Source organism: Pseudopipra pipra, chromosome 18 (assembly GCF_036250125.1).
Source record: "Pseudopipra pipra isolate bDixPip1 chromosome 18, bDixPip1.hap1, whole genome shotgun sequence".
NCBI lineage: Eukaryota > Metazoa > Chordata > Aves > Passeriformes > Pipridae > Pseudopipra > Pseudopipra pipra.
Window position 1 is genome coordinate 4678387 of NC_087566.1, and position 22004 is coordinate 4700390.

The window sequence follows — 22004 nt, forward strand, 5'->3', positions numbered from 1 at the left end:
GTGGTAACTATTCTTTAATAGAGTTTGGTTTGTTTTTTTTACTGAAGCTTTCTCATCGTCTTCAGCATTTTTCAGACTTTCCACAGCTTGTAAGGCATCAAAAGACCTGTTCATGTTGCTGCTTTATGGGCACAAACCAAAAATATTAGTCAGAGTGATTGAAATAATGCATAAGGAGTATAGCAGGACTAATGAAGAAACACCTAAAAGGAATGTCAAATGTCCCTTTGCAGCGGGAAGGTGAAGTTCAGAGCAGAAGGAGTTGTAATAAGATGCCACAGTGATGTGTCTTTAATCCCTCTCTGCTCTCGCTTCCCACTGTGGAAGAGGCTGGAGCATTGCTGCCCACTGGCAGTTCTGAGCTCTGCTGAACATGGACAAAAACTGCCCTGAGACTGTCTGCAAAGTGCTGGAAAACTCACCTCTGGGGAATCACACAGCTGATTTCCAAAGGTGCCCATTTTCCCTCCTCCCACAGGCAGGTGTTCCCAGGCACTGCCCAGGGCCCTGCGCGGGCACAAACCCTCAGCTGGGAAGCACAGAGCTAAGAATGGGTGTGTGTCAGCTTCCTTATTGTGGTCTGCTTGCCCTTTGTGTCCAGGAGGGATGAGGAAGGAGTGCAGATGACAGCCCAGCAGGTGTTTGAGGAGTTTATTTGTCAGCGCCTCATGCAAGGCTATCAAATTATTGTGCAACCCAAGCCACAGAAACCGGCCCCGGCCGTGCCACCCCCCCTGAGCAGCAGCCCCCTCTACAGCCGAGGTGAGTGACCCACGACTGACCATTCCCTCTTTTGTCTTTCCTGCTGCCAGTCCTAGTTACCTTGAATTAAGTACAGGTGCTCAGTGAAGCCCTCTGTTTTGTTTTTTTGTTGTCATTCCTTGATGTTACATGGAAGTCTTTGCAGGGAGAGAGCCTTGTCTGGGGCAGCACAAAGGCTGCACCGGGAAGGGACAGGTGCAGGATTTTTTAGCTTTATTAAGAAACTGGTCTCATATTCATGATGGTGAACCCAAAGAACAATGGCTTCAGTGCTCTTTGGGTGAATAACTTCTAAACTCAAGTCACATGGTGACTGCAGAGCAATCTCTGGAAGAAGACAGACCTAAAGCTTCCACATGTGTGTATCTGGAGGCAGTTTTCTAACACTAGAATAGCTATGGAGGACCAAGGCAAAGCTTCATTGTCCTGAAACCATGAGTCAGCTAAACTGAGTTAAACCCCAGAGGACTGGGGTGGGTTAAGGGAGTATCATATTCCTTGGAGAGAATCTGACTCGCTGTTTGACTTCTGATTTTTTTTTTTTTTCCTGGCAAGTCAGCATGGCACAGTGTTCTTAGAGCAGGGAATACACATAATTGGGATACATTGTTAATCTCTGTTTTGGGAATGAGCAGCAAGGCTCCTTACCTTATGTGTCAAGCTTAAGAGGTTAGTTCCAGGAATAAGGCACAGGGAGGAAGTGGAAGTGGATCCCAGCTTTCCCATCACATCAGGTGCTCAACACTTCACTGGGGCTGTTCCCTGGTGGGTCTGACTAGAGGGTTCCATGTGGGAGGCACGTGAATCCCGAATGCTCCTCTTTGGTCATGATACCAACAAACCTGAACTGTAAGAACAAAAGACTCATTGTGCAAGTATTTCCTAAAAATGTGGCCTGAAAGATGGATTTTAGTTTGTCCTGAGTTCAGAAGCCCAATTCTGGACTCCAATTCTGGAGTCTACAGGCACAGTTTGTTGTTAAAATCTGACTACTGCAAAAAGCTGAAAGCAGTTTGCCTTTCACAACTAGGTCTTGTATCAAGAAATCGAGCTGAGGAGGAAGATCAGTACTGGCTGAGTATGGGCCGTACTTTCCACAAAGTCACCTTGAAAGACAAAATCATCACCGTGACTCGGTACCTACCCAAGTGAGTATCTCTCTGCTTGAGCAGTTTGCTGCCAATGTTCAGATGAACATTCTTTTCCAGCTGTCTATGCTTGCTTGAAAGAGCATACTGTAGAACCTTCTTTCTCTTTAGGAGAAGAAAGAGCAGCACTTGTATTGATAACACTGAGATTAACGTTTGTGTTTGATCTTTTAGGTATCCATACGAATCTGCTCAGATAAACTACACCTACAGCTTGTGCCCCTCACACTCTGACTCTGAATTTGTGTCTTGCTGGGTAGAATTTTCCCATGAGAGGCTAGAAGAGTACAAGTGGAATTACTTGGATCAGTATATCTGCTCTGCTGGCTCAGAGGATTTCAGGTGAGATCTCCTTCTCCATCCAGACTGTTCTGTGTCCTAATTGCTTTCTTTTCTTTTCTGACCTAAAATTTCATCAGCAAGTTCGGCCCACAAATGCTCAGTACTCCAGGGAGAAAATCTGGCCTGCTTTCACTGTCTGGTGGCAGCAGCTGTTGCCTTGTAGGAACCTCACTCTGTTGCTGGTGCATTATCTGATCTTTGAGACCAAGTCTTGATCACAAAATTCAGCATGAATTTTTTTTTTCTTCCAAATGCAAAGAAATATGATGGCATTTTGTACCACACAGATGCTTTTCTTGGCTTCTTACTCATTTCTGGATCTGACTCAAAGCTTCCACGTATTTTGAAGCTGTTGGAGGTTTGCTTGAGTACTAGGCTTGACTGCAGTCCTACTCCTAAGCTACAGAGCACAGTGCTTATTAGAAATGTGAAATATCTCCACTAGCATCAATAGCCTTTTTGATGACAAAACCAGTCTTTGTCATCTTTTCAGGTCTCAGTCAAAATGCCTCCTACGCTAATGTGCACCTTTGAAATTCCTTTTTACTTGCTTACTTTTAGAGAGAAAGCCTTTGCATCCTCTCTTTCACAGGAAAGAAAATATATGTCTATGCTACAATGGTCTTGTTTTCTGCATATCAGTGTTTTAATAGTTCCCACTGATGACATTTGTATTGCTGAGCCTTCCTTTGCCCACCTGCTTGTTCTGACTCAGGGGCAGCAGAGTGACCCAGTCACTCTGGCACCCAGTGCTCTCTGGAATGCCCAGCAGGTACATGTGTGTTTTAGATTGTGTGAAATCCTTCCTGGAAAACCGCTGAAGTGTCCTGAATTCCGTATTTCTTCAGCCTGATCGAGTCCCTGAAGTTCTGGAGGACGCGGTTCCTGCTGCTGCCCGCCTGCATCAGCGCCACGAAGCGCATCGTGGAGGGCGAGACGCACTGCGACGTGTACGGGGACAGGCCCCGCTCCGACGAGGAGGAGTGGCAGCTCCTGGACGGATTCATCCGCTTCGTGGAGGGGCTGAACCGCATCCGGCGCCGCCATCGGTCCGACAGGATGATCCGGGTGAGGCAGCGCCTGGTGGGGGCAGAGATGCAGCCGGGTCTGAGTCACCTCATGGAGCGTTGGCAGAGACCTGAGCCGACCCCAGGCAGGCTGGGGGTCCGTGGCCTGTGTCCATGGGTGATCCATACACACGGGGCAGAGCTGAGGGCTGTGCTGTGTCTGGTTTTATAGTTTGTCCTTGTTAACACCTTTCTGTTCTTGAACTAGTTATATTTACCTGGCATGGGTATCCCATGCTGCTGTGGCTGGACTCAGAACAGCTCTCACTCAGAGAACTGCCCAGCAGAGCCATCCAGGCCTTGGCCTCTTGCTGCTCTATTTTTATCTTCGTGGGTCTTCTCTTACCACGAGTCTGATGCCACCTCATTGCGAAGGCGCCGTGCTTTGTGCTGCAGGGTGGTCAGCCTGAGAATGTTATTGCACCTTGGGATTCAGATAACTGGCCAAAAGGGATCTCTGAGGTAGTGTAGCTGGGAACTTCTGGCTGGTTTGTCTCTGTGCTGCAGACTTAGGAAAAGGATTGGGAAAACAGAACCATATGGGTGAATTCCTGGTGAACAGTGGTTTCAAGAGGATGATGAGAAACTGGTTAGTGTGTATCAAATTTTTTTTCAGTTCACACACTAATTGTGTACTTAATAAAGCCCTGCTGACATGAGGTTGTGTTCTTGCTTACTAGTTAAGCGTAGCTTGACTAAGTCTGTGCTTCAATTTTTTATTTTGTTAGAAAGGATCTGCCATGAAAGGCTTGCAGATTGCTGGTCCAATTCCCACCCACTCTCTGGAGCAGTCTGGACCTCCCATTGGGAAGAAAGGAACCTCAGCACTCTCAGCTCTGCTGCAGATGGAAGCCAGTCAGAAGTGAGTCTCTACAGGCTGTGTGAAGAGCACTAGAACATCCTTCCTACATATTCCACCTGGGCTGACTAAAGCAGAGTTGGGGAACTCTGCCTCATGTTATGTTAAATACACAAGAGATTTAATATTTGTAGTGCTAAGTTAGTGTTGCACATGCATAACAAAACTGAGTGAGTTCAAGGGTCCGTGTTGTTATGTGGGGTAAAAGGTACTTATGGGATGTTGGACTGACTCTGTGCCTCAGTGTGGGAAGGCAAATGTCTGAAAATACAGCAGTGCCCCTCTGCAGCAGTTGCCCTCAGGTGGAAGCTGACACAGAGTGTGTTTGAATAAACTCTGGATTCCTTCCTTCTGTTTGAGGACTCTGGGGGAGCAGCAAGCAGCAATGCTTTCTGGGAAGAGCTCTGGGCAGCCCTCGGAGAGTGGGAGCATTGCCATCACACCCACCTATATGGACAGCCCTCGTAAGGTAAAGGCTTTCTGGTCTTTCTTTAGCTACCATTTTTACATAAGAATTTCTCAAATAATCGAAGATTTATTTTTTCTAAGCACGTGGCTACATCATACCACATCTTACCCTCTAATCCAGCAAGGGCTGGTCCTGTACTGGCCTTTATGTGCAAGGGCATAAGAGGAAGCTGGGGCACAACCTTCCTTCAGTTCTGTAACTGTGACAGTGATATGGAATCCCTGGGATGTTATCTCAATGTGTTTTGCTGATTTAAGGGCTATTTGCTAATTAGTCCCTTTCCTTTTCTGGTAGCACATTTCATTTCAGTTGGGTTGGACTGTTAGATTGAGCAGTACAGTCCTGTCTGCATCTGTGTGTGTCTTGGAGAGCAAAATCAAGCTCTAGGCCGTGACTGTGTGAAGCTTGAGTGGAATTTTAACAGCAGAAACTTGAGTCTCTTGCCTCTGCTCAGAGGAGAGGATGTGTTCCTTAGAAGTGATTCAGATGTCATTCCTTCACTGGCTGGACTCCAGGCTGGGGAAAATTGTCTTCCTGCAGCTTTCTTCAGACGCTTTAAGGAAAGACTGTGCTACCCCTCAGCCTTTCTTCTCAAGTGTCCTGTGAGTGCCAGGAGAGCAGGAACTCTGCCTCCAAGTCCAAACAGAAATATTTGGGGTTTTTTTCTGTGTTCTGGCATGCAGGTCTTTCAACAGAAGTACCAAGGAGCTTAATAAAGACACAGGACCTAAGTGTAATCTGTATTTGGGTTCAAAAGTGGAAATATTGCAGAGAAAAGGTTCTCAGATTAACCACTATCAACCACCTCTTTCAGTATTTTTCTTTTAGTGTCTAATGTTTCAACATCCACAGTTTTCTGCTACCAGCAGGGACAAGCCTTGTGTTATTCTGGAGATCTGGATATTGATAGTTGAAGTGATGGAGTAGCAGTGATTGTGCTTGTAAGAGACACCTATTTGTAGAATTAGAGTGCTTTGAGAACACAGATGAGTCTGGAGCAGGTTGTACTAGACCTGAAAAAGTAGGTGCAGAACCTGACCTGAGGCATTTTTGCAAACTTCCAGATCATAGTTCAGGCTTTGCACTCTGCTCTTTTACCATTTTGAAAAATCAGCCTCCTTCTTTGTAAACAGAAATCTTAATTGTCTCTTTCTGTCAGTAAAACTGGTGAAAATTCCACCTAGGACACAGGAGGGAAGAATGTTGTGTCTGTTTCTGAGGGGAAAAAGACAAAATTGGCTTCCATAGCAATGGCACAGTGGTGTGTTGGGAACAAATTAACAGACTTTGTGCTACCAGCAAATGCCATCTTGAGTGATGTTAAAAGTAACTATATTCCAAAGCCTCTCTAGAAGGCTGACTGGAGACTCTGGAAGAGTGTGTATCAATTGAGGGCCTTTCACACCACAGTAGTAAACACTCCTGTAAATATTTACATGTAGGGACTGGGAGATAAACAATTGGGATCTCCAAATTGATGGCTCATGCCTGTTGGAAAGGTGCCAGCAGACAGGTAGCCATGTCAGGGAACTCTGTGCTCACATGGGAACATGAGCAAGTGTGTGCCTGGTGCCCCAGCCCTTTAGGAGGTCTCTAGGCTGTCTGCAGACTTAGAGCCAAAGCACTGACAAATGGTCACAGCTGTGCTTTGCCAGCAGCCAAGGGAGCAAGTGCTTTTCTAGGATGCTATTCAGTGCTGGAGTTATTCCAGACCAAAACTGAGCCACTGGCTCCACCTTTACTCTGTTCCAGAGTAGAATTGGCAAGTCACTTCAGCCAGTTACTGGGCAACACAGTATGATTTTAACACAGTGAGTTCTCTGATGCCTGATCTGTTTGGGAAGTCTTTGCCCTTGTGGATCCAGGGTGCTTGGCACTGTGTAAATTGCCAGCCATGTCACCCTGGTATTGATTCTTTCCAGAAAATGTTTTATATGTATGTACCAAGGTAAGCAGCATCTTAACTGCAGACTAGACAGAAATATTTTGCCTAGGGAACAGAATAAAGAATTGCAAATAAGGAATGAAAATCTAGTTGGGTTTCACTGCATTGTCTTGTGTGATAAGAGAATCTTGACACATCTTGGAATAGCAGCTGGGAATAAATTCACCCAGGGGTTGGAAGTAGGTGGGAACATAGCACAGGCAGCATCTGTTTAATTTTGCATAAGGTATTAAACACAGTGTTGGAAGGATCTTTGTGATGAGTTTTTCTTCCCTTTCCTTTGCACCATACCAGACCTGTGTTTACAAGGAAGAGTGTGCTTCCTGAAAAGAGCTTCTTTGCCTTTCCCTCTTTATCATGGGAATGACTAACAGACTGAAAAAAAAAATCACCTGTCCCTGCCATTACACCTGTAGTTGTACAGGTTTCTGTATCACTATTCAGCTTTGCATTTGGGGTGGAAACCCACATACTTCAGAGCTCAAGTCTTTCTCCTGTGAAGTATGGAGGGAAGGCTGTAGTTTCAATTGGCTTCCAATCAGTGTGCTTTTCCAAAATTTTGGAAAAGCATCTGTGCTAAGGGAGAGCAACGTCTTGTTACAGAGAGAGAAAGTAATGGTATGTGTGTCAGAACTCCTGATGCTCTGCATTCTGCTGCATCTGACATTCTGGGTCTGGGGTTTGCATTCTTCTCATACTTTCTCTCTGTGGTCATTTCACACTTGCACAACTTTGTATTTGCTTTTCTTCAACTCCTTGTTGCTGTTGCCATTAATGGGCCTACTTCCTCTGATGCCTTCAGGATGGGGCCTTCTTTATGGATTTTGTTCGCAGCCCACGAACAGCTTCAACCTTCTACTCCCAGGTTAGTTTTGAATGGGTTCATGTCATCTCTGGCTTTGGACTGAGGTGATGGAGAGCATTTGTGCCCTGAGCTTGCCATGTGGGGAACCTGTGTAACTTTGCAGATCTGCTCGTTGAGAGGGACATGTGCAGCATTAGCAGGACAAAGTGGCAGATGCAACTATTTCCTTCCACCATTCAGTGTTTGTGCTGTGCTTTGGATGTTCCTGTGCCCTGTCTCACTGTCCTTTGCAGTACTGTCATGGCAACTACTAAAGCTTCTCGTTTTGTTTTTCAATAAGTGCTTGTTTTCTATGTTCCCTCACGGAACAAAATGGCAACAGCTCCCTCATCTAGTTCTTGGCTAAATTTCTTCTGTGGTGTTTGTTTGACTGGTGGCTCTGGGGAGATCCAAGGCAAATTGTGCTCTTGGATTCTTAAACAACTGAGGGCTGAAAATATTGATGTGATCTCTGCTTCAAAGAGTCATTGTGACAGAACTCGTTTGTACACTTAACACCAGTTAGGGATTAGGATAACACAGCGTGTCCATGGAAAATGCTGCTGGTTGAAGTGGCTCTGAGGAGGGAGAGTGGCTTTAGCTGGCTGTGGGCACTGTGGGGTCCACATTGGATGGAACATCTGCTGATTTTGGCTGCCCGAAAAAAACATCTGCCATTGCAGAGTTAGAGATCTTTGGGATGTGAGAAATGGCATAAATAAAGGACTCTTGGCTGACAGACCTAAGTCAAGCTCCCAGCTTTGTGATTTTGAGCTGTGTGTGTGCTGTGGATTCATCACAGCAGAGCAGCCCTCATATTTACACCAGCCTGACTTGGAGTTACTCTGCTGTTCGTGTTCTCTCCCCCACCTCTCGAGCTTTTATATAATGTGCCTTTCCTGAACCAGCCGTGTTAATGACAGATGGCAATTACAGCCTGTACTTTGCTGAGTCCTTCAGCATTCATGTTCTCTCTGAAACGATTTTATGTTAATTTTGTGAACTATTCAGTCTACCATTGGAATGGTGTGAGTGTTCCTGCGGGAGGGAAGTGTTCCTGTTGTCTTGGCGACAGAGGTGTGGGTGGGTGCCAACCAGCCTGCTCACACTGCCCTGAGAAAGGAGAGGAGAGGAGCTGATTTTTTTGTGCATTATGAAACATGAATTCTGTGTGATACATTTGCATATTTTTGAGAGTTAGAGTTGAAACTATTTTTGCTAAATGCTTACTACTTACCCATAGTGATTAAGTGCCCTGTTCTGTCCGTTGTGTGTTTATAATCACAGTTATTCACAGTTGAAAATGTCAGGTTGGGACTGGTGGTGTTGGTTTGACAGTGGTTCTCTCAACACAGTCGTTGCTGGGCTGGTGATCCTCATCTTTATTGGGGTTTGAATTTCTTGTTTGTCAGGAGCTCTGCAGTGATGACAAAAATAAGACTGTATTTATCCTTTCTGCATATGCTTGTGCTTCCTTATAGTATTGCCTGTTGTTAACTAACTTGAGCTGAGGTACAGATGATGTGGGGAGGGGGGAAATGCATTATATCATGAATTTCATGAAGATGTTGCTGTGTTTACTCCTCCCAGGTCTCTATAGATCAGTCAGTTCCTGCAGCCTCAGATGGCAACATGTTGATAACCACGGGGCAGGTGCCTGACAGGGGCAGCACCCAGACCTTGGGAAGTGCCCAGAATGCTGCAGAGCCAGGATACAGCACAGCTGGAGTGGCAGAGGGCAGGTAGGAAAATCCCAGCAGTGCTGGACTGCAGTGCTGCCCCTTTGTGGTGTCAAGGAATGGGCCCTTAAACAGGCACCTGAGAACAAGCTGTGCTGTGTCAGTGCTAGAGGCGCTTGTCACAAGACCTTAGTGCAGCATTTCCACGTGCAGAGAGAGTGGTAGTAAAATAAGCCTTGCAACCCAGTTTTCCAGAATTAAATGAACACAAGGCCTGATTTCCCCACCCACAAGAAGAGCTTCATTCTTCAAGAAATGAAGAAATTCCATTTCTGAAATCTGTTAGCAGAAAATCAGGCTCTGAATTGACATCTTCTGTCTGTTTGGCAAAGGGGGGCCCTGCAGGTCTAATTGGATTGAGCAGGTTGATGAAATCCAAGAGGTTCTGACCTGGAAGTGAGACACTGAGGAGGAAGCAATATTGAAAATAAACTTTATTAGCACCTGTTTCCTGTGGTTGTATATTACAGTAAAAAAAAAAGCCAACTTCCAAATGTTTGCTCTCAGTTGCTCCTGACTACAACTGCATGTGGTACAGTGTGCCTTGGGTCCTTATAACCACATCCTGGTGGCCTCAGGGGGAAAATAAAGGTCTGATGCTTTTAGCTGTCCTTCCTGATATGAAAAAGGAGATAAATGTAGCAGTCATTGTTGAGAAGAGAGAGCATTTCTCTTAAACATACATATTTGAACAAATCTGGAAGCTTCCCTGATTTTTGGACGTGCTTCTGTTTACAGCTCTCAGCAGTGTTCCACAAGTGCTCTGACTTCCTCCTCCACTTTGGTGGAGATTCTCGAAGCCATGAAACACCCCACGTAAGTTTTGAATATAAATATGCTTTACATCTGCTGAGATGTTTTGTCAGAGGACATGAGGCACGGAGTCACTCCAAGGGGAGAGCCCCATGTCAGCTGGGGAAGAGTTTTAAACTTCCTTTTATTATTCAGTTCCAGTTTCCCTAATGAGGAATTTTATAGCAATTGAGGTACAAGTATTGATGCAGAGACTTCAATTATTAGAATCCCAGAATCTTGTCAAAGCAGGAATTCTCAGTAAGTCAATGTCAGCTCTTCATCTTGTTACCAGAAGCCAAAGATACGTCACTGTGTGGGCCTTGTGCATTTCTTGTCCTGTATTTTATCCCCCACCCACCCTTTTTTTTCCCCCAGCAGCGATTTTTGTCTTTGTTACTTAAAAGAACTCTCAATGACTGTGTGTTAACACGTGTGACATGCTGTGATTCAGCACAGGGATCCAGCTGCTCTCGGAACAGAAGGGCCTCTCCCCGTACTGCTTCATCAGCGCAGAAGTTGTGCACTGGCTGGTCAATAATGTGGAGGGTGTGCAGACCCAGGCCATGGCCATTGACATAATGCAGGTAAGGGAACTATCCAGGGGCATGTGGGAGGGCAGAAGAAAGCATAGCAATAATTTCTGTTGTTTATTAAAATCCTTATATTGATAGGTATTGAAAACTGTTCAATAGAATGAGGTGATGATGGCATTTTTTGGCTGCCCTATCACAAAACAGCAACATGTCCTTCAGTAGTAATACATAGTATCTTTTTCCACTTCTATAGGATGACAGTTCTGTGTATAACCTCCAATTAGCTTGTACTTATCCAGAACTCTACATTGTGTTGGAATTGTGAGGTACTACAGCATGATTTGATTTTGGTTTTCCTTCTGATCATTAGTTAATGAACTTTTACAAAAACCAGCACATGACCTCTCTGTTATGGATGCTGAAGAAGACACACTTTATGCAGGAACATTTCTTTGTGTTCATCAAGGGATTTTTCTGTATTGAACTGTGTCAGGGGCAGAAGATTGGAAATGTTTTGGAGTTCATTCCTCTGCTGAGATCCCATTTCAATTAACAGAGAACTTAGAATGTTTCCAACCTCCTACCTTCCTACAAATCCATCTATAAAACCAGAGCAGGGTAAGAGAGGAAGGCAGACATCTGTGGAAAGGTCAAACACAATTTCTCATGGAGATAAGGAATTGCTGTTACATTTACTGAATACCAAGAGCTAACTTTGCTGGTATTCTCTTTAGGCACATAGCTGGACAAAAAGATGTCAAGAGAAAGAAAATTATTTCCTAATGTTCTCTAGCAGCCTCTTTCTGTGACTGGAAGAGTGAATTTTTCATCACATTTGCTTGCTTCTCTCTCTTTTTGTTCAGAAAATGCTGGAAGAGCAGCTGATTGTCCATGCATCTGGAGAAGCTTTACGAACCTTTATTTATGGCTTTTATTTTTACAAGATTGTTGTGGACAAAGAACCAGACCGAGGTCAGCACTGTGTTATTACAAGACTTTCCTCACTATCCCTTTGCATAATCTCTAGGATTTACTTGATTCTTATGGGTGCTGCAGCAGGAATGTGTTTTGGGAGCAACCAAAACCACTGATCTAAGGGGAGTCTAAGAAACTCAGCCTGTTTGGTTTAAAAAAAACAAACAAAAAAAGGCAGAAAACAAAGTAATTTTTTCTCCTGCCTCTTTTCCATCAAGAACTCCCTCTCTCCCTTGCTGTTGGTCTAACTGCAGCTGTCCTTGCCCTGTGCAGTGGGGATGCAGCAGCCTGCCATGTGGCACACCGCTGCCATGGACGACTTCTCCGCCTTCCAGAGGAAGTGGTTTGAGGTGGCCTTTGTGGCAGAAGAGCTCCTGCACTCGGAGATCCCGGCGTTCTTCCTGCCCTGGCTGCCCAGCCGCCCCGCCTCCTATGCAAGTAGGCACAGTTCCTTTAGCCGCAGTTTCGGAGGACGGAGCCAGGCAGCTGCACTCTTAGGTAGATGCACAGCACAGGTGACAGCTGGGGAAGTGCAGGGGGATAGTTTGCAAGGGGAAGAGCAGCCAGCCAAGGGGATGATCTCACGTGGACCAGCAGTAAAGCTGCAAATTTCATGCTGGCCTTACATGTGTCTTGAACGTGGACTTTTCTCATGTGCTGGAGGTGTGTTTCACTGGCTGAGCAGGCAACTTTTACTGTGGAGGACTAGGGTACAATAAAAACTATTTCTTAAAATATTTCATGTTTCTGAACCTCTAGAATTTAGAAAGGAAAATACTTTGTCTCCCTGCAGAAACAGGGAGACTCTTCACAACCTGCGATGAGCATGGAGGGATAAGTTGTGAGAACAGCAGAGCAGCCAAACTGTTCTTAAAATTACATGTCTAATTGCTTCCTAGTGGCAAATGCCACAGTGAGATCCAGATGTGTTAGAAGTTTTCTGTGATGTGCTGGAGGCTTTCTTAGCTAATCTGAACCAGAGCCAGACTCCTTATATTAAGTCTGTGAAGCCCAGCTACAAATGATCCCTGTGGTGTGGAAGCAGTAGGAAGATCTTGCTGCTGGGCAAGATACCATTATTAGTATCTAATGTCCTATAATGTGTGGAGAAGAACACTGACTGCCTCTACCAGCCCGTGAAACACACTGGCTGCATGACTGACCGTGTTGCTTTGTCAGCTTTTTGTTGCATTTCCAGGCCAGCCTGAGTCACTTGCTTTTGTTCCTCTTTCCCTGTTTAAAATGAAGAGAAAAATCATTGCTATAGAACTGCAACTTCAGGTTTATTTAGATGCATCTGTTAAAGGCCTAGCAATTAAGGATAAAAAGAAAATTTTGCTGTTCTCCTGTTGTATTTGACCTCCTGAAGAGAAGTGCCTTCCTGCTGGTGTAGTATCTCTTAAACCTGAAGTCACAGTAATCATTGTATTTCTGAAAGCCTTGTTTGAAGAGGAACAGCATCAGAAATGGGAAAGCATTAAGGAAAGGAAGTCTGAACTAATGGTTAATTCCCTGAAGCCAACATATGCAGGATATTTTCCCTGTCACACGATAAATCTGTTGCCTTGGCTGGTATCCAACCTCATTAGCTCTGTGGCCAGAGCTGAAGCTTGAATGTAGGCTGGCATGAAATATTGTGGAGGCTGGAGGCACTTGGGCCAGATCCTGTCCGTGGTTTGATCTCTTACTTGCTATTTAGCCAAGAAAACCCCTTCACTGTCCTATGTCTGTCCACTTTTTGAGGTGAGAAGGCTGAGTCTTGGCAAAGGAGCAGAGCAAGAAAGTGCCTCAGTGCCCTCCTACCTTTCCTTTGACACTAGCCAGGGAAAGAGTGTATTCCTGCAGCATGTCACCTATTGCACAGCTGTGTAGCTCTCCTTTTTCTCTGCAGATGGAATTATGTCCATTCTGCTATTGAACCAATTTGCAATCCTTGAATGAATGATAAATGTCTTCAAATTGCTCACATGCAGTCTGGTTATTCCAGGAATTATAGTTTCTTGTAGAAAAATCCACTGTGGAAGTTTTTTCTTAAAAAGGAACTGGCTTAAATGACATTTCTGTGCTGTCCCTCTTCTAAACAGTATTCAAAATACCCAAACTTCACCAGTTCATCTGAGGCAAGGAGCTTTACTAAACCCAGATGACCCCTGGTCCACGTGACTTCATTTGTTCCTCTCTTGGTCTTGATTTGGTTGTGGTTTTTAATTCTTCCCCTCCCCACCTTCCCTAAATGTCAGGCTGTGACATAAAATTGCATGCAAGCATTGGGAGCTCTGGAACAAGCTCCGTGTATCTCTCAAATCTTTATCCCTCCCAATTCCCAAATCACTGGCCCAGTGACTACCCCCTTTCCCTTCCCAGTGGAAGTCTGACCTGTGATACACCTAATCTTGTCCCTTTTGATTTGTAGCAGTGCATGCACTAGCAATTGTAGTTGTGTGTAGCGGAGTCTGTGACTGGAGAATAACCTGCCTGCTCCTCCCCGATTTGCTTAGTAAACCATTAGTTAAATACTCAGTAGTACAAGACAATTGGGAAGCAGGTGAGTCCTCTTAAAATCTGAGCTATGGAAGCCAGAGTTTATTCTCTTACAATACGTTGGTTCTAATCTGAAGCTTCTGAATTCAGACACATGGATATTTCTTATCAGTGTTTAATGTATTTTGGATTAGCTCACCTGGTTGGACTGTGTTCCTCTTGCTTTGCCTGTGAATTCCAGCTGCAGACCAGGTGGAGAGAAGCTCCAGCCCTAACAGGGAGTCTGCACTGTCTGGCAAAAGGAACAGTCTAAGGGAGCAGGGAGCTCATTCTTCACGGCGTGCTGGTGTGGCACACTGGGCTGTGGTGGTGGCACTGACCCCTTGGCTAATGACCAGCACCTACCTGGCTGAGCTGCTTTGGCTTCACAGCTTTCAGGATGATGTTTTCCAACACACTTTGTTACAAAATTGGCACCATAACCTTCTGACCACGAGCATTGCACTCACAGTGATATCCCACTGAAAAGGAGCCAGAGAAAGAAACTCAAGGTGTTGGTCTGTCTGACAGTACCAGACCAGCTCAGAAATTGCAGATGATACATTTCCCAAACATAGAAATGGCTCTTGTTTATAAAACAAAACTGGATTACCTTCTTTCATTTTTATTGTGTTTTTCTTTCTTTTTTTTCCTGTTTAAGCTGCAGTAATAGCAATGTAAAGGATTTCCTTATAAACTTGAAAACTGTCTCCAGCTAACTTGCAGTAGAAGTGAAGGTGGGAACTTTCCATCTGCCTTGAGGAAGAACTTCAATTTTTTTTTTAAAACACCGTAAAGCCATTAATTTATAAGATAATTTTAAAAGCTGACCCTATAAAAGGGTGCACATCTTCTACTTAAGCAAGAAATAGCAACATCCATCCCCCGTGCATGCAATAATAAAAAGGGCAAACATTTTTCAGTAGCGGCCTTGCAGCCCATTGTTTTGTGTCCATTTTTAACACTATAGAAATGTTAAATTATGGATTTCTGTAAAGAACAGTTGAAAGTGACAACATGTTTCATGGCAGGACTTTGGTCTCTGAGTCAGGAGATCTGGGTTCTGTCCCTGGCCTTGCTGTGTGACACCAGCCAGGTCACTTCCACTTGCTGTGCTTCTCCTCCTCTCTCGCCTGACACCTGAGATTTTCCTTCACTGGGATGCTGGGGTGTAGGGCACAAAGGGAGCCGGATCTTGGGCACTATCCCAGCCCTTGCTGCAGAGCACTAGGAGGTATTGCAGTGATGGGAAGGCTGCTGCATGTCTTGGCTGACTTTTCCTGCTTTTACAAGAAGTGTTGGATGTGCAATTTTAGCACTGCGGTAATGTGCGATATTGATATGGGGTTAAAGAAATAAGAAGTTTAACTTCTAATCTCCTTTAGCTGTGGAAAGTCCTGGAATGCTCCTGCCCTCTGTAACAGCACCCTGTTGAGATTTCTGGTGGGGGCATATAGAAATATTTGGAATGTTACAGGTATGAAAAAGCCATAGATGTTGTCTAGCCACACTTAATCAACAGGCAACTGGTGCCATAATTAGCTGCTGGACTCTTGGTTCTCTCTATTGCAGCTGAAATGTCTTTTGCCTGCTTGGGGAAGTGATTCTGTAGCACATACCCCTGGTATGAGAAGTACTTCAGGTGTTTTGTCCTTGGTGATCTGGATGAGCGGCATTCTGGGACTATTCTGCCAGCCCAAAAATATCTGGGGAAGAATGGGAGGACAAATTCATTACAAATAGCTCATCTTGGTTCTTCTGCTCTTTGTCCTGCCTCCCACCCTGTGTCTAATGCATCCTTTGAATGCACCCCATTCCTTGGCTGTGTAGCTGCCACGGTGCCCGAGCAGCGGACGGTGACGCTGGACGTGGATGTGAACAACCGCACGGACCGGCTGGAGTGGTGCAGTTGTTATTACCATGGCAATTTCTCCCTGAATGCTGCCTTTGAAATCAAGCTGCACTGGATGGCAGTGACTGCAGCTGTGCTCTTTGAGATGGTGAGAGTCCTTGTGCTCTGGATGGCCACAGAAACGCCCGGCTGGCCTCTGTATCCCTTAAACAACTGGGGGCATTGTCGTGGGAAGTGTTAGGAGAGAGCCAGTGGGCTGGATCTGCCCTTATTTCCATAAGTAATTTTCCTGGTGGTTGTAGGCATTGCTGCATCTGGTCAGTGTTTATCACACTGCCTACAGTCCTTCTGTCTGCAGGGCAGTGCTCTGCTGTTAGTGGGTTTCATGCACAGTATGCAGAGATCAGCACAGGTCAAGGTGATAAATTTAAGTCCCCCTCAGGCAAATTTTAAGCCCTGATCTGGGTCTTTGGAAAAGAATCTGTTTCACATTGCATTCCTTCTATCCCCAAACCTTAAAACTTTAAATCTCACTGGAATTGCTTTCATAACAAGGCTTTTCCAAGCAATGTGTTCTTCCTGCTCAGCAACGCTTTTTAGCTTATTTTTTAACTTGCTGAAACCATTTTGAACTGAAAATATAAGTGGTTTGTGTCACTTTTTAATTTTCAGACATTTTTTCCCCTTTTGTAGCTTCTGTAAAACTCAATTTATTTAACGCCAGGTTTTACCCCACCCAGCCAGACAGCACTAGGTAATTGGTTTTGCTTTTAGTTTAAATCAATTGCACTGTTCCAGTAAAGCAGCAGTGTTTAGCCACTGGTGATAAGTAGGCTGAATCAGTTCCTGAAAAATGTCCTATTTTAAAGTGCTTTCTGATTGATGTGGCACTTCAGAAAAAGGAAAGCCTGGTGCCTTGTGCTTGCACTGCTTCGCTTGCAAGGACGTTGGTGTGCTTGCCATGCGGAGCGAGCTGAGCCCGGGGGGAGCTGAGCATGTCTGATCTATTCCTGGGGAACGAGCTGCTCTCATGCACAGAAGTGCCCCTCGTCAGATGACATATGTCGTATGATTCATTGTTTGAATTTTTTCTCAGGTTCAGGGTTGGCACCGGAAAGCCACCTCCTGTGGGTTCCTGCTCGTCCCAGTCTTGGAAGGCCCCTTTGCTTTGCCCAGTTACTTGTACGGGGACCCGCTTCGGGCTCAGCTCTTCATCCCCCTCAACGTGAGCTGCCTGCTGAAGGAGGGCAGTGAGCATCTGTTTGATGGTAAGAAAGGGTCCTTGTTTTACCCCAGGCAGGTCACTGCTGGCACGTGGCTGACACAAAGGACCTCATTTACCATCCAGGCATTAGGTGGCTGAGGGACTTGTTTTTGCAGTTCAGCAGCCCCCTGAGGAAGGTGGTGCTGGAGGAGGCTGTGCTGGCAGCATAGTCAGCATGAGCAGGGTGAAGTGGGCAGCAAGAAACACCAACAAACAGGAAGGGTGGTCTCCCCAGTGATCTTTAACATTTCACACCCTTACAGAGCCCATGACAAGTGGCTGTTCCTTTGACAGACTCTGAGTCTGTTTTGCTGGTAGACCCACAGCTGCTCTGCATTTGTATCCTGTGTTTGTTTATTCTCCCCCTCAGTGAGATTAGGCTTTCACCACTGCCATCCTTTTTTTGTTGTTGCCATGGTTACGTTCATGGTTAGAGTGTTTGCACATGAGATTAAGCTCTAGAAACTGCAATCTCCTTTTCTGCAGTGTGACCTCGCCCTTCCCACTGACAGTGTTGTGGTAAGTCTCAGGTGGAAACTCAAAGATCTGAGAACTCTGTCCCATGCAGAGAGAGGCAAAATTGCATCATGAGAAGGGACAATTAGCAACAGGCTCTGTTTTAAAATAGTAAATATGATATTTTCATTAATCTTTGACCCAGTGTCCAGGTGTAAATGTAAAACAAATGTGACAAATCCATATGCTGTGAGGTCACCACTGACTGAACTGAGTATTTTCATAGCACTCTGATACACAGCAGCCCACTCTCCTTCCTTGTCCTCTCCCACACACATCTTTGTTCCTCTCCTTCATCTCAAGAGACACAAAACATGAATTCAGGGATGTGTACAAGACACATCTCTAATAAGATGGCATTCAAGGGACAGCTGACAGAAAAAAATTGAGACTAAAAGAAATGGCTAAGGGGGAAAAAAGTGCACAGAGGTCCGCTGAGGAAAATTGAAGTCTTGAAAAGGAAGGAAATAAAGTAGCTTTACTAGATAATTGTTACATTTTGTGTTTCAGGTTTCGAACCCGAAACGTACTGGGACCGAATGCACCTGCTCCAGGAGGCAATAGCACACAGGTATGGACAGAGTGGGCTGAGCAGAGGGTTTGTGTCTCCCTGGATAATGTGGAATAAAGATCTGTGCCAGACAGTCGCTCCTGGGTCCCGTGGGTTCTGTGCTCTCTGCCTCTCTGAAGCCTGCTCACAGACTGTTAGACTAAAATACAGTTCCCATGCCTGGAGCTGGTTCTGGGGGTGCAAGGGGCAGGTTTCAGCCTGTCACTCCTTAGGAAAACTCCTCCTAGGGAGGGCATTGCCTTTGGAAAGTGCCCTGTTATTCTAAGTTAGAAGCAGATAGATTGTAAATAGATTCTTCCTGAGAAGGGACAGTTATTTCCTCCATGTGGACTTAACACAGTCTTGAACTGGATGCCAACCAATGCTTGACAATAGGCAGGATGGAGCTGTACATAGGAGGTTGGGCCGAGTTTAAGAAGGAGTTGTTGGAAACTCCTTTGTGGAGTTGAACTTCCAGTTTGTTTCATGGTGTTGCTGCCAAGGTGTTTTTCGTGACAGAGAAACTGCCTTCTTTAATGGACTTTAGCTTGGAAACCAGCTTTCATTAGTTTAGAAAGCAGCAGAGGAACCAAGTATCCTACAAACAGCAGAGAACTGTCAGGTGAGCTGCTTGAATTCTGTGTGGGAGAATGCCCAGCATGAAAAAAAATGATATTGCAGCTTGAAACATACCCAGGGAATGTCTGTCTTCTCTCCTTCTTCCCTCCCTCACATGCAGCTGCCCCGTTTTGTCAGAGGCTGCTCAGAGCTGCTGCTGCTCCTGTGTCCTGCACAGGTTGGGACAGGTCACAGGCTTTCACACTGTGCCTGGCAGGGCCAGAGAATACTGGGAGAAGCTCAGCTCTCTTCATCCCTTTTCCTCTTGCCTTCGGGCCATAAGAAGAGGGAGCCTTTGTCATAGTAGAAGGATTTTCCCTGGTGCCCCTGCCCTGGACTGAGGAATCCTACCTGGAGTGGCTCTTTTTATCTTTTTTTTTTTTTTTCTTAATTCCTATGGTCTCTCTTTCTTCAGATTTGGATTTGTGCAAGATAAATACTCAGCCTCTGCATTCAACTTCCCAGCAGAGAACAAGCCCCAGTATATCCATGTCACAGGTGAGAGATAACTGGGAGGCACTGGAGCGAGGAGGAGGTTTTTACAAACAAAAGAACCATATTACCTGCAGTTTGTGTTTTGTGTCAGTGATGTTGGTCCTGTTTTGTCCCAAGCCAGATGACATGTAGGTGTGTCAGCCAAAACAAACCAGAAAACTGGAGGGGCAGTGGGAAAAGCACAAAGTGTTGCTGCTAGTCAGTGGTGCTGGTTTGAAATCTTGCTTTATGGTGTCTCTAAAACTTTTCTTTCTAGGAGATGGAGAAATTAAAAAAAAATAAGGGAGAGCTTATTCCAAGGTCAGTGTAAATAAATGTGTACCCAGAGGTTAGAAGGAGGAAAAGGTCTTGGGACAAGTCAGTGCTCTGTTCTTGTGCTTAAGGTCAGTTGTAGATGCATCTCTACCCATAGACACTGTGAGGGAGACAGATAAAGCATTTAGGATCCACCTGCTTTCATTGTTACTCTTCATAAATGTTGGTGGTCTGTCAGCACTTCTAACCAAGCTCTATGCATGGCATATTGCAGTAGAATGGATCCACAGTGTTCCCAGCGGTTGCTGAGACATGAAAGCAATGACAGGAAGAGAGCTTTTGGAAAATTGCAGAAGAGAATGGCAATTGATGGGAAGTTAGAAAGATGGATCAGAGCCTACAGCTTTGCTTCCTTCCCTGCCTGCAGGGGAAAGGCAGACTGAGAGTGCTCTCTCCCAGTGTTGTAACACGCAGGAAGAAGCAGCGAAGGAGGAAAAATTGTATCCCATTTTCTCTTGCTGAAAGGCAATCAAATGACACTCAGGCCAGTTTCCTTTTCAGAATTTAACGAGCCAGCCCCCAGTTGCAGGGACTTGACTCTGCCTCAGACTGAAGCCCTCCTGTCTCCTCCAGGGACGGTGTTTCTGCAGCTGCCGTATTCCAAGCGGAAGTTCTCCTGCGGGCAGCAGCGGCGCCGGCGCAACTCCACCAGCTCCACCAACCAGAACATGTTCTGTGAGGAGCGAATCGGCTACAACTGGGCCTACAACACCATGCTCACCAAAACCTGGCGCTCCAGCGCCACCGGGGACGACAAGTTCGCCGACCGGCTGCTGAAGGACTTCACTGACTTCTGCTGGAACAAGGACAGCCGGCTGGTTCTCTTCTGGACTGACTGTCTGGACAAGATGCACGCCAGTGCTCCGTGAGATAGGGCTGCATTGGATCTCTTAGGGAGACAGCTAAAGCTTTACCTTGTGGCAAGGATGTAGAAGTGAAGGATGAGTGAAAAGAGCCTCTCTGTTGGATTCATCTTGAGGCTCCAAGAGGACCTGAACAATATTGCTGTTGATATTCAACAGAATTTGATTAAGTGCTTGGAAAAAAAAAGAATCTGAGCTCTTAGCTTGCCAATATCTATCCCCTGACTTCAGCTTGGTTTTAAGTAGCTGCAGTCCTTGATTGCCAAAACTTCAGTTAGAGCAGAGGTAAAGGAGGGAGAGTGCAAATGGTTTTCAAGGGCAGTTGGATTCAGCACAGTGTGGTGGTAGAGGCTTCCTGTCTGTGGAAATGATGGGTGCCCTTGGCATCTACTGTGCCTGGCAGCAGCCTGCCCCTGCCTCTCCTGAGGTGTACCTGATTGTGTGAATATGTAAGATAAATGTGAGAGATGCTTGTTACATTTCATACATGTAAATAAGTAAAAATGCAGAAAAGCAAGTGCCCTGATGTTTTGTTGTAACTCCACAGACAGCAGTACAGAAAGAGCGAAAGAGAACAATTGCCAAGAGGAAGTACTGCTTCCTGTGCCCAGCTCCGAGTTCAGTGCTGGGTCTTTGTCTTTTAAGCATCCAGGACTTTGTCTCCAGCTCTGGATCTAGAACAGTGTCACACAGCAGGAACAAGAAGCCAGTTACTGTCCTGCAAGGCCAGCACCAAAGCCTAAGGAGAAATCAAGGGCCACTGAACACAAAATACTGCTGAGAATAACAAGCAGATTTTTAGAATGTGTCTGCACGCAGCAAAAAGAAGGTGCCTGTGCTCAAGTATGTAGCCTTTGTCTTTGCACAGAAAGCTCCCACGTGGCCCAGGGCCTCTGCACGAGCTGCTTATTTAAGTGCAGATTTAGGATGGGTTCACAACCCAGCCGTGCTGAGCGTGGGGGCTGCTGGCTCCTGCTGCGAGATGGTTCCTTTTGTTACCTGGAGTCAGGGGAGGGTTGACACCTTCACAATGGTGTTCAGACCTGATTAAGGGAAAATAATCGCAGCTGCTTCAGTTTCTATCCCCCAGACGGCGCCTGGATGACTCATCTGTTTTGAGACGGCACCCACCCACAAAAGGTGGGTTTGAGCCTCGTGCCTCTTCATTCAGTTCCTAAGTGTGTCAAATTCAACAGTGCGTGTCTGAGCCCCATTAACGACTTAAAAATTGCTCTCTACTATGAAAGCAACCCGCTGCCATGTACTCTCCCCCGCCGTACAATGAACGGCGCCGTGCACGCGGTGGGTGCTCGGTCTGAGGGCTCCCGGGGCGGGGTCGGGGTGTGGGGCAGCGCTGGAGCCCCGCCTGGGCGGGGAACGAGCGGCGGCTCCTCACCTGATCCCGGAGCACGAGGATGAGGGCCGGGAGCGGGCTGCAGCGCGTCCCTGCTCCTCCACTTCGCAGGTATTTAACAGCTTTTCCCGTTCTTGTCCGGCGGGGCTGGAGTTGGCCCAAGGATGGGGTGTCCCCAA

The 22004-nt window shown here is 45.9% G+C and overlaps 1 protein-coding gene across 9 annotated transcripts in view; it reads left to right on the forward strand.

Annotated features, from left to right (window-relative positions):
- The window catches only part of DEPDC5 (DEP domain containing 5, GATOR1 subcomplex subunit), a 47782-nt gene that overhangs the window by 23976 nt on the left and 1802 nt on the right, over positions 1-22004 (forward strand). For 3 of the 9 annotated variants that reach the window (XM_064675396.1, XM_064675395.1, XM_064675397.1), the window contains 17 exons: positions 602-762; positions 1793-1910; positions 2085-2252; positions 3101-3320; positions 4048-4181; positions 4539-4647; positions 7395-7457; positions 9027-9178; positions 9914-9991; positions 10422-10554; positions 11367-11475; positions 11752-11976; positions 15829-15998; positions 16947-17118; positions 18141-18201; positions 19214-19296; positions 20182-20988. In XM_064675396.1, the coding sequence (XP_064531466.1) occupies positions 602-762; positions 1793-1910; positions 2085-2252; positions 3101-3320; positions 4048-4181; positions 4539-4647; positions 7395-7457; positions 9027-9178; positions 9914-9991; positions 10422-10554; positions 11367-11475; positions 11752-11976; positions 15829-15998; positions 16947-17118; positions 18141-18201; positions 19214-19296; positions 20182-20477 (2452 nt within the window). In that variant the 3' untranslated portion in view covers positions 20478-20988. Of the gene's footprint in view, positions 1-601; positions 763-1792; positions 1911-2084; positions 2253-3100; positions 3321-4047; positions 4182-4538; positions 4648-7394; positions 7458-9026; positions 9179-9913; positions 9992-10421; positions 10555-11366; positions 11476-11751; positions 11977-15828; positions 15999-16946; positions 17119-18140; positions 18202-19213; positions 19297-19822; positions 20162-20181; positions 20989-22004 lie in introns of those variants that run through there. The other 6 variants (XM_064675402.1, XM_064675398.1, XM_064675400.1 and 3 more) reach the window with 4 other exon arrangements.